General features: G+C 44.4%; 1 protein-coding gene across 1 annotated transcript in view; it reads right to left on the bottom strand.

Annotated features, from left to right (window-relative positions):
* IQGAP2 (IQ motif containing GTPase activating protein 2) overlaps positions 1-10,785 on the bottom strand; it is a 268,669-nt gene extending 257,884 nt beyond the window's left edge. Inside the window, exon 1 of the mRNA XM_019728145.3 lies at positions 10,441-10,785. Within this exon, the coding sequence (XP_019583704.3) occupies positions 10,441-10,486 (46 nt within the window). The 5' untranslated portion in view covers positions 10,487-10,785. The remainder of the gene's footprint in view (positions 1-10,440) is intronic.
* Between the last annotated feature and the right edge of the window lie 1,821 nt (positions 10,786-12,606).

Raw genomic sequence — 12,606 nt, 5'->3', positions numbered from 1 at the left:
TTGTATAAGGCTCTGATCACGCTTGACCCTGAAGGCGCTTGGTCTGTAAACCCGTGTAAATTCTATCTCACTCACAGCATCTAGAACCTCCTGTTGAATGGAAGCATAATCATGAGTTCTCTGTGTCTTCACAGGCTCGTGAGGGTTCTTTTGAGTCAAGAGAATAATCCTCTACTTTTATGTCAGCAATCTGTTTCGTGTGGACACTACTTCTTGATTCATTATTGCCTTTTACAGATGAGCTCCCTACACTTTCCCTTCACAAATTTTAAAAGCCTTGAATAGCTACTACCCACCTGGACTTTTTTTTTTCTTGTCACCATTGCTAACTCCATTTTGTAGATCCGTACGTTTTCAATTCAACCTCCCATCACTTCTATACAGCTTAACGACCAGTGTCCTGGGCCTCTCAACACTGCAGTCTTTCCATCTGTCTCTCAATCTCTCTCTCTCTCTCTCTCACACACACACACACACACACCTGGAAAATTATATCTCCTTCCAATAATAATAGACCTGTTTTTCAGACACTAATTTTCTCAACGCACAGTTTGCAAGTAATGAGAACTTTACATCTTGAGCAGCTAAGGGTAACTATTGTAACTTTTCTAACTATAGAAATATATTTACCGCAGAAAATTTAAGGAAGAGAAAAAAACCTGTTTAATTCACCCATTACCTCATTACCTAGAAAGAACCACTGGTGACACGCTGACTGACTTATGTGCCAGACACTGGAGATATAGCAGTGACCAAATGACAAAGTTCCAACCTTCATGGAGTTTATTGTTATTCCATTTTACCCATGTATTTCTCAGAGTAATTAATGTTATACAATATTTTTCAAAACATACTTGCTTCATTTTTTTGAAAGGTAACACATGACGAAAACAGTTTCAAGTAGCATTCCCACCCTTGCCCTCAGTCTTCCCACCCAAAGGCAGCCTCTAAAAAGACGTTTGCATAACCTTTTAGAGATATTCATGGGTACACAGGTTAAGTGTACCTTCCCTGTTTGGTTGCTAAATCTTCTTTGTTCTACTTACTAGATCAAATATTTTCAGAGATTTCAAAACTACTACATAGATGCCCATTAAAAGTTCCATTTCATTCTCAGAGTTCACATAATCGAATGTGAAAAGTTCTAGCCAGAGCATATGTTGTAGAGGAACATGCAAGCACAAGCCTCCAAACCATTAACTAATTCAAACTGACAATAGCAAGTATTATATCGTGTTTCCCCGAAAATAAGACCTAGCTGGACCATCAGTTCTAATGCGTCTTTTGGAGCAAAAATTAATATAAGATCCGGTAACTATTATATTATATATTATATTATATTAATTATATTATATTGTATTATATTATATTATACTGGGTCTTATATTATAGTAAAATAAGACCGTGTCTTATATTAATTTTTGCTCTATGAGACGCATTAGAGCTGATGGTCGGGCTCGGTCTTATTTTCGGGGAAACATGGTAGTACTGGAAAACTGAGGAAGGAAGCTCTGAGACTGTCACCACAATCAGTGTCTACACAAGGAAAGGACTCATGTGACCCTGGTTTTCATGGAGAGATAAGTGTGTGTGTGTGTGCGCGTGTGTGTTTAAACGAGTATTATTTTCTTTTGGAAAATAGAACTCATTAGTAGATACAGAATGAAAGTGACAACATGTGTGTCTTAGGTATGTAACGACCATTTCTCAGACAAACTTCCTGAGACTTCAATATGAGCAAGACTCTGGGAAGCCACCTTACTGAGGGGTACAAAGGTAGGGGGTGGGTGAATGGGGAACTCATACTCCTTGAGGCTGACTGTATCACTGACATCTTGCCAGGCTCCCACCCCAAACCTGCAAAGCCTGATTACTCAGTCCAGGGCTGAGGCAAAGAACTTGAAAGTGACAACGTCCCCAAGGACCCAGGTAGAAACCTACCAAATCTGGCTGATAGCACAGCTCCCTTTTGGAGGAAGTGAGATGTACAGAGGTTGATAGGAAACATTCATATGAAACGTGCCAGAATAAAAGAAACTGGTAGAAAAGGGAGGGAGGCAGAATGAACGAGTAATCTGAAAGGGGCACATGAAAAGCAGCCCAGAGTCTCTATTTCTAATGGTTCCAACATTCCCATTATTCCTGTAAGTTGAGCTTCACTGAGCTCATGAACCTAAATCTTCACTAACTTTCTGTAGGTAGCAAGGCCTGAGGGATGTGAGATGAACTCAGTGGACTTCCTCCTCCTCTTTCTTACCTCCCTTCTAACCCCCCCCCCCCGCCCCCACAGCACCAGGTTGACCAGAAGGCTGGCTGACCCTGATAGTCAAGTCAAACTCTGAACCAGGCAGAAAGATTAATACTTATTTCAGGTAACTCCTTCCCATCTTGATAGCATCATGGACCAACTCAGGCTTTCAAACCAGCAGCAGCAACAATGATCAACTTAACCCTGAATGAGACAACAGGACACTTAGGAACTGCAGAGTGACAGTTCCTCACTCGGGCATTCTAGTGACAGCTCCGTGATCATTTCCACAATGACAAAAAATTCAGTGCAGAAACACAACCCCTGTCCAACTTCATTTGGAAACAGTCAGCAACAGACACATTAGCATATTTTAAATATATATAAACGAGGAGTAATTTGATTTCCATCCAAATTAATGAAGAAGAATTCCATTTCCATATAGATAACTAAAGAATTTTCCGATGAGTATATGCTTTCAAGAAGAGTATGGGGCCGGGATTTTAAATCCACTTTCTGTTAAAGTGAGAAAGGGGGAAGGAGGTGGCGAGACAGGCAAAAGGCTGTGGGGATGAGGGTGATATCACCATCACCACCACCATCATTCAAGCCCTGACTCTGTGGAGGCAAATTCTGTACAGTAATGTTTCCATGCATCAAATCATTCAACCCTCTGAGCATGCACTTTCACATCTGCATTTTACAGGTGAGGAAACTGAGGTCCAGATAAATCAAAATAACTTGCCTAGGTTCCACAGAGAGTGAAAGTAAATCTAAACTCTACATTAAATATTTGCCTGGCACTTGAAAAGCTGTTGAGATTATCTTTAATTTGACAAACAGAAACAAATTCCTCATTTAAACAAACAACAAACAGTACAGTACAGACACTTTGAGGAAAACCTGTAATAACAGAAAATATTTATTGTCTTCTAGGTGTCAGGGTACCAGGCTACCAGCTACTTACTGAATTAAACATTACTTAATTTGAAATATATGTTGCATTAATCACATGCAAATTAAGTCTTTTTATATGGAGATGACTAAGGAAATTCATGAACATTACTTAAGACTGAATTCACATTGGCAGTAAAATATGAGAATTGAGACAAAATTATCAGGAATGAATCTCCCTTAGTTTTTAAAGAAATGACATAAAAATGTCTTCCTTCAGAGATTTAGTAGCACTGAAGGAAAATAATAAAAAGTCATCTTATTTGAGGATCCCAAGCAAAAATACCATAGGAATATCCTCTATCTTTAATCAATAGCAAAATAAAAAGAGCTATACTTTCCCTGCAATGTGGGGGTGACCTGGGTACCTGGGGACACTTATACATATCAAACAATATTTCTGCTAACAAATTCAACTGTTCTAAAAATTGTGAATGACTAAGTGAACAACTGAAACACATTAGAAATTGTCCCGGAGGAAAAAATGATGGAGAAAGAGGACATCACTCAACCTTACTGTCCAGGCACCCCTGCAAGGATTAGAGCCCAGAATTGCCAGGCTTGGGGTCTCCCTTTTACACAAAAATGTTCTCCAGCTCAGCTCCTCATAGCACAGCGTCTACCTAGAAATCCTCAGGGAGCTGACCTCCCTTAATCCCTAGTCAGGGGAGATTTCGGACTTGATCTTCCAAATTACATTTGTTTCCCAGAAGGGAGAAAAGCAACCTTACCTTAAAGCCACACAAAATAAATCCTATAAAATAAACACAAACCTATATAGAAGTCAATGCCTGGATTTGTACATGGTGCATGCTCAAATCAAAAACACAACGAATACTGTAAATAAAGCATTCGGTAACATGCCCAAGTGCTTATCCTTACTTGACAAAAACCTGCAAGCACTGTGCCGAGGGTCACCATACAGGAGAAATGTCTTTTCACCCTCGTGCTAGACCAGTGCTTCAGAATCACCTAGAACGCTTGTTGCTGGGCCCCACCTCCAGAGTTTCTGATTCGGAAGGTCAGGTGGGGTAGGGGAATTCAGTTTTCCAGCAAGTTCTCAGGTGATGGATGTTCTGCTGCTGGTGCTGCTCCAGAAACTGCTCCTTGAAAACCACTGCACTGCCTGAAGAAACAGCGGTCAGCTCCTTTTAGGCACATTGGCAAGAAGGGCCATACATAACCCATGATTATAAAATTAAAGGAGAGTGCAGTTAGCGTTTAGTCAAATCTGAGGGTCTGTCAATGAGCTAAAAAAAATGTGGCAGTAGCCATTTTTCAACAAAACTAGGATGTTTGTCATTTGAGGGCACGACATCTCCAGTGAAATCTGAGAAGTAAAAATTGCCACAGGTAATGGAGAGAATGAGGGGGAAAAAGAGGGGAGAGAAACCCTATCCCTAGAGAATTTAGTTGTCAAGTTCCTTGCCTTGATATAACTACACATTTTTTTCATACCTGTTCTCAGACAATTTACCTTCTGGGATAGTTTAGAGTTAGTTGTCTGTCTCCCTGGCTGGAGTCTGTAAGGTTCCAGCGAGGGTCCACGCCTACCTCTTGGTATTTGTTGAATGCCATGAGTTCCAAAAGCATAATTATTATTCAGTAACTTCTGACCTATCATGAGCAAAACTATCTGACAAACCAGCCCATCCAAAAAACTTCCCAATCCTAGAAACATGGTGAAGAGGCCTGAGCAGTGGAGAGAGAGAGAGTCCCCAATGCACCCGCCCCCAAACCTCACCCCACCCTCCTGCAAGTTTCCAGCACCTGCACTCCAACCACATCTAACCATCCCACTATTCCCCACTTCACTGGGCCACTCACCAATGAAAGTCTAATGAAAAGGTTTTAAAAAATTTACTTCATGAGAGACTGAATCAAGCTACTCTCCGCAAGACAACTCTAATTGCCCTTAGTTGCCTACAAATAAAGGATTCCATGGTCGGTTGCCTTCCAGTTGCATCGCCTTCTACAGCATCTATCCACACACCTTAAGCTTCAACCCCACCAAACTACCCACACAGCAAATACACTGAAATGCCTTTTTATCCCCCTCTCATCTTCCTTCAAGGTCATGTTCAAATTCATAACCTTCATGATGCCTTCTCATTGCCCCATCCAAATCCGTCAATCACTCTCATGTCCTCCACAGATCTTCGAAGTGCATTAATAGAAGTATAAACATTATTCTTTATCTTCCAGATTCTCTTATAAGCCGTAGCCATCTTAGTCATTTTTCCTTTGTCCACAACACATTGTACATGTTAGGTGCTCAATTAATTGAAATAACTACAATTTGTTTAGTACTATGTGCCAGGAACCACATCAGCTACTTCTATAGGAATATAAAACACCAGTCTTCAAAGTACAGAAGAAACCCCCAAGGCTACAACGGCAACCAGTGGCCAAGTCAGAATTCAAGCCCATATCTACTCAACTCCAAAGCTTTTGTCATTTCACGGACACTGTTCTGCCTTTGAATGGAGAAAAATACAATAAAACAGTAAAATGAAAAAGTATTGGCTCACTGGTCAGTCAACCCACTACAAGCTTCTGCCTGATCTCTCAACCCCAGCGGTTAAGACATGGCCAGTATATGGCTTAAAGTGTGTTTTACAAATTATCCTATTTGGAATCAGTGGAGCACGCCACTACGTTATGGAAAAGCCTTTCATTTCAGTGCTTCACAGTGAGATGGGAGGTGTATTCGTAAAATTTTTGATGAAGTCTAGATGTACTCTATAAAAAACCTATGCTTTTCCTTGGGGGGGGGGAGGTGGGGTAAATAAAACAAAATCAACTTTAAAGAACACCATACATCTACTTTTAAGAACACACTATCCAAATGGCTACAGCGTTCTGTAGTTTGATAAAATCGTGACAAACACCTGAAACATAAAGAAGGGTGAAACCCCTACCATTGAGTCAGGGGAGGTAAACTGGCAATAGCTGGTTGAGAAAAGACTTCAGGTTTGAACAGCACTGGCTTTCAAGTTCCTACTGTCTTCAACTAGCTGTGTGGCTTTGAGTCAATATCATGGATTTCAGCTTCTTTGTGAAATGGGGAAGCCACTGGTCCTCTCAAAGATAATGATGAGCAGAAGATAATAGCACATGAAAAGCACTCAGCTCTTAGTAAGCTCATAAACCTTAATTCCACACCCCATGCGGAACTGCCTACCTACCCTAGAAGACTTACCTGACTATCAAATCAGAAGTTGAGGGGCCTTTCTCTTTTGGATACCATGAAGACTTGGTGTGTTAGCTATGTTTGTATAGTAACCTTTTAAATAAAATGAGCTGTTAAAAAGCTTGTGGAAGTGAGACAGTGCGGGGCAACAGCAAAGGGGTTAGCTAACATCCTACATACTACTAAATTCTAAAACAAACTCGATATTACAAGCTTAAACCTTACCAAACAAGTCATTTTGACTACCAACATGTGTAATTAAAGTTAAAAGCATACTAAAATAACACTTTAGCTGTTGACCTTAGAGATTCTTGTCAAATGCTCAACTGAAACATTAGCATATGAAGGAGTGACTTGACTTTTGTCTGCTAAAGAGGGCATCACATGGCAACACTGCACAGAGCTCGAACCTTCTGCAGTTCAAATGAAAACACTGCTAGAATGTTAGAGCCCAGCTGAGCTAAACCCAGATGCATTCCATCCTGTTTTATATACCCTCGTTTAACTGGTTCAGAACGTAAATGTCTTCATCTAAGGTGGATACCGGGAAAGGGGCAAGAGGTTTAGTTATGTTGCCTACTCCAATATTTCAGTTACCACGTGATTTAAAAATCCTGCCACTGAGACAAGAGCAAGAAGAGCACTGTTCAAAAGCTTATAACATCAGCCAGAACCTTTCTCCACAACACACACACACACACACACACACACACACACACACGCGCGCGCGCGCGCGCGCACAAGCAGGCACTCACCACCCGCTGGGGCGCCACCCACTGCCTATGTTGCACTTTTTGGAAAAAACAAACAGTGAAACATTGATCACTATTAAGTTTACAATGTTTCTCATGACAGGAAAGAAGTTCCCCAGAGGGTAGAAAACGGCAGCTGTTGCTACATGCACATTGATTACAGACCCACAATAGGCACTTACTGGTAAATGTTGATTAAATTATCAGTGCTAAGTCTAGTAGTCAGTCACAAAGCCCCTCTTTTGCTCTTACTGATCTTTTTAACTGTCAGGTAACTGGAACGAGATTTTTGACAGATCATGGTGGCAATATGTTTTCAAAATTACTTTGAAAAATACATCATAGTTCATTGCAACAGCAGAAAAGTTATTTGTGAATCATACATACTAAAGCATGAGTGTCACTTAAATTTGGTTTTTGATAGAGATTCTGGTTATAATATTATATACTATTCTGGTTATGTCTAAATTAGTATAGCAGTTTCCACCTGTCCCGTTTTCCATTTCTTCCCTGCAGAACTGCACTCCTGAGCTGGTATTTTAACTTTGTTCTGTAGTAACATCACACCAAACAACTTCACAGGTTGCAGGAGGAAGTAGCCACATGAAAGCAGGGAGTAAATAGAAAGTGGTCTATTTAATTTTAATGCAGTGCTCCAGTGTGCAAATCAGGAAGACTTCAGCAACCTCTCGCCAGAAATCTGAGAAGGGTGCCTTCAGGGAGAACTCATTGAGAAATCCCTCAAGTACAACTTACTCTGTAGTATTTTACACTCAGCCTGGTGGAAAGGACAGATACCATAACAGCCCCAAGCTGAGTTCATTTACTCTGTACAAGAAATACTGAATTAAGTGACATTTCAAAGGGAGGGGGAGAGACGACAGAAGACCAGACTTAAAACAAGTACAACAACTTAATTCAAACTACCAAAAAGTGGTTTTTAAAGCCCACTCTCAAATATCTTTTACTCAGAATATACCTATACCGCACTGGAACTGAAATTACAACAATGTATATAGGGAGAGTATTGGGACTTTGCTTATTTTTAAATGTGGAGGGAAAGCCTGTTTGGTATAGTCTGAGGTTTTATTGAACCTGTACTTACCAAACCCTCAAACAAGAAAAAGCACAGTCATGCAATGCAGCAAGGACAATCCTGCAATATCCTTCCCCAGCCTTCCTGAGAAGAGCTCAGAGCTAGTGAGTCTTGTGTTAAGGTCCAGAAAGCCAACAAGAACCAGAAATTATACATTCTAATACATCACACCATCCCCTTTTGCATGAATAGTCAATCTTAGGTAGTATTTATTAACACGAAGGTATATTCCACTAGATATCATTTTAAAAATAAACTATGAACATACACCATTCATGAATCTGGTATCAAAATTATAGAAATGTTCACTTTAAGGATATTACAGACGTTTCCATTGAAAACTTAACATTTTCAGGTCATCATAAAGTCTGGAAACTGGCACATATTTTCCTATTTTTTACTACCTTAAGTGACCAAAGAACGCCAGCACTTCATGAACTGGGGGTAAATAGGTGAGGCCAACAAGGTGGCACATTATACCAGACTCAATGAGAAAAGTGGGACGATGATTTCCAAAGTACGTGACCGTGCTCTTCATGCTTGCAGGAGCTGAACCTCCTGGACTGCTGCCAAAGCCACAGGTAATAGTGAAAGAAAATGAATCAACATCACAGATGCACACGCAGAAGCGGATGGAAATGCTGCATTAATGCACTACACTCGTTGCAACTTTGCACCAACACTGGACGCCTCCTCAGATGACACACAGAGCAGACCATAGTTTAAAATGTGATATCAAAAACCACTTTTTGTGTATATGTGTCTATTTCCCACTCTTGATCATCTTATAATTTGGCACGATGATACTACTCTCTATGTTCTGGGAACGTGTCACATATATAAAGGGCTTTCACCAACCTGAGGGTGACACCACACACACTGGATGAGCACAGTGTGTCTCCTTGCACTCAAGGAGCGAGGCTGTCTGTGTGGTTTCCCAAAGTGCAAACTAAAGCTGCAATGAGCTGGGTCTTGGCTAACTGCTGAATGCATTTCCCTAAAGTACAGAGGCTGTGGCTGACTCCTCCCTCAGGCTTCCTCCTCACCGCCTGACACCAACAGGGTCACATTGGAAACCGAACTTCCCATCTCTGACACTCCACTCCAAGACTGGTGGGGAGGAAGGGGAAGGTAAACTTGCACACATAGACGACTCCCCCTTTTTTATTATGGCAAGTCTGTGGCCCTCCCACTCAGCCAGAACCACAAAAAAACAACCCTGCAGTAGGTATCACCTTAATCCAAACTTGATACCTTTGCCACCAAGGCCAGCCTGGGCAAAAGATTAACCTGTGGTCCTTGGCTATGGCTCACTAACCGGGCCAACCCTAAAGAGAGAGAGCGCCAACTTTCTGTTTGTTTTAGAGGAAATACTTCCTGGCACATGTTTAGTAAAGACTCTGAACTCTGCACATGAAGCCACGTGGTTGGTGCTAATCTGGCTCCATCCACTCCAGATCCGCCTTTAAAACAACCTCTTTGAGAGGGCAGCCCCTGGCTGGGTAATCGACACCGTCTCGTTCCAGTCACGCGGGCTCCTCTCCCCGCTGCAGTCCTCTCACGGGCGCGGCACAGTCCTGGCAGTGTCAGAGGGGAACAGGGAGGAGAGATGCTGGGGCCGCAGGGGTCCCCTTCGGCGGCAGCAGGAAAGGATTCATATCTGTGGGGCACAAACTGGCTTTTTCGGCTCGTGAATTCCGAGGGAGCGGGGTAGGAGATGCCTGCCCTTCCAGGAAACCCGACTTTGCCACTAGCAGAGTGCGCGGGCACACAACTTGCTGCGCCCACCTGTAGCTACAGCAAACAAAACTTCACCTTCTGAGTTGGAAGAATCCGGTCCCTTACGCCACCCCCTGGCCCACACCGGCAGCGGCCTGCAGCTCCGCGGGCTCCTCACCTGATACCCCTGAACCCCTAACCTGGTCTGTCCCATCACGCAGACCCAACGCGGCCCGCGCGCCGGGGTGGCGTTGGCGGGGTAGAGAGTTGGAATTGCCTACTAGGGATTAGGAATTTGTGGGGACGCCGCTCACTACCCTTTGCAATTCCAACTCGCAACTTTGCAGCCACACAGCCGCTGCCCTCCCGTCCCCTCCGAGGCGCGCACCCAGCTCCCTGGGCTTCTCCAACGCGTTTCGGGGTCGGGGGGTGGGTGGGAGCCAAGGGTGGCGGCGGCCTAAGCGCCCAGCGTACTTACAGCCATAGCGCGGTCTCTGCAGGGACGGCAGCTCCTCGTGGGGCATCCTGCGGGGGTCTGGGGGCCCGCCCGGGGCGCGCCCCCCGCGGCTTCCCTCGCTGGCCAGGCTCGCCGGCTCCGCGCCCCCACCGGCGCACTCGTATCCGGCCTCTCGCTGCCCTCCTCTGGCCGCCCCGAGATGGGCGACCGGCTCCCTTGGTGCTCCCTCGCCAGCGCCCGCTGCAGCCGCCGCGCGCTGACACTGGAGCAAAAGTGAACTCTCCTCCCTCGCTCCCTCCCGGCCGCCGCTGCCACCTCCCTCCGCTCCGCAGGTTTCCTTTCTCCTCCAGTCCGTCCCCGTTATCCACCGCGCTAGGAGCGCGCCGCGGAGCAGCGACCCCTACCGCGCGCGAGGAGCAGCGCCGGGACCGTGTGGACCCGCCCCTGCCCGGCCTGGCCCAGGGGTGGAAGGAAGGGGCTGAGCGGGTCGCCCCGCCGGAATACCCTGCAGCTGGGGCCTGCGCACAGCTGGCAGCCTAGGGGCTAAGGCTGCCCCGCCTGATGTTTCACTTCTGGAGCACTTAGAGGGTGGAAGTGAATCTACGCGGGCAAGAGCAAGAAAAACCGCAGAAGACACTGGCAGCCCCAGTCGCCTGGGGCGTTGCTCCGTTACAAAAGGACGAACAGCGCGGTTCCTTTTCCTCTGGGGAGACTGAGCGTTTTTTCCCCTTCGAAAGTTGTCTCTGTGCCCCCTTGACTACAAAATACAAGGTCCCCCTCTCATGACAAGAAACTGAGAGCGTGTGCATGCGTGTTTGCTGGAAGAGCGAGATAAACACTACCCAAGCAACCATTCAAAACACAAACAAGTGCGAGTCAACCACGGCTCACCTTCGCACTCCACCCCCCCACCCGCGGTACAAAGCTATCACCCAGCCCTGCTGGGGTCGCACACACAAAACCCTTTTCCGGCTAAGCTTTTAAGGAAATTAAACCACATGTGGCTGTTTTAAAAGGGGGGTTTCCATGCGGTCACCTGGAGCTGTTTTTCTCTTTATGCCTCGGAGAGATACGATCTGACGGAATGTGGGTCTCTTGTATACCAGGATCCTCACCTGCTTGTCAAAGGCGGAATGTGTAGGCGACCAGATGGCTGGCAAAATAAAATAACTGAAATAGAATTATAAGAGATTTAGTTGAGGAAAAGGTGGCATAGTGACACTAACCGTTTTTAAGTATGCAAAGATACAGAGAGGAGCCAGCTGTGTTTCCATTTCATATGGGCGATGTAGTCCTCAAACTGGTAGAAACTCAGATTCTGGGGCCCCACCCTCAGAGCTTCCAGTTCAGTTGGTCTTGGGACCATGAATTTGCATTTCTAACCAGCTGTCAGGGGATGCTGACGCTGCAGATCTGCGGACCATGCTTAGAGTAGAGTAGTTCTGCTAGAAAATAGGCACGAGATTTCAGTTGGACTCAAGAAAATCTCGTTCAGATGGAGAACAAGATGATTTTTCTCCCCCTCCATCCCCCCATTTTCTTCTTCTTTTTTTTTTTTTTTTTGCTTTTTCTTTTTTAGTCTTTTTCTGGAGGCTTTAGCTTCTCACCTGGTTGGAATGGGATGAAAAAGGATTTTTGTTTTTTGGGGTTTTCCCCCCTTAAAGAGCCGTTGTCTCTAATCACAAGAGCAATGCAAAGTAAAACAGCCACATTTTGAGGCACAGCACCCTTTTAGTCAGGGTTCACCCAGAGGGAGACACGTGCAAGGAGACTTCCCTGTGTTTCAGGAGATGCTGAATTGGATAATATCTAAAGTTCAATCCATCTCTCTGATTCCATGTAATAAGTACTATCAAGTAAGCCCGACTTGCGAAAATCAGTTTTCAGTATGTGTGTGATTTAAAGCACAAAGAAGTGGTAGTCTATTTTTTTAGAGGTGGGGAAAACAATCACTGGAAACTAGAATGGTCAAGAACGGTGATAGAACTTGAAAGTGTGGCTCAAAGTCGACCTTGAAAAATGGATAAGAATTGGATGGAGAATGTCCACTCCTAGAAGACAGGCAAGGACAAGGGACAATAGGGTGAAGCATAAGGGTGGGAGAGAATAGAAATTTCGAAACTGGTATCAGCTCACGGAGGACACTGAATAACAGGCTGAGAGGACTTTGAGAGCTCTTAAAGGTTT

Source organism: Rhinolophus sinicus, chromosome 3 (genome assembly GCF_057876585.1).
Source record: "Rhinolophus sinicus isolate RSI-liver-muscle chromosome 3, RSI-T2T, whole genome shotgun sequence".
In the NCBI taxonomy this organism is placed as follows: domain Eukaryota; kingdom Metazoa; phylum Chordata; class Mammalia; order Chiroptera; family Rhinolophidae; genus Rhinolophus; species Rhinolophus sinicus.
The sequence above is the reverse complement of the archived record's forward strand: the minus strand, read 5'-3'. Positions and strand labels throughout refer to the sequence as shown.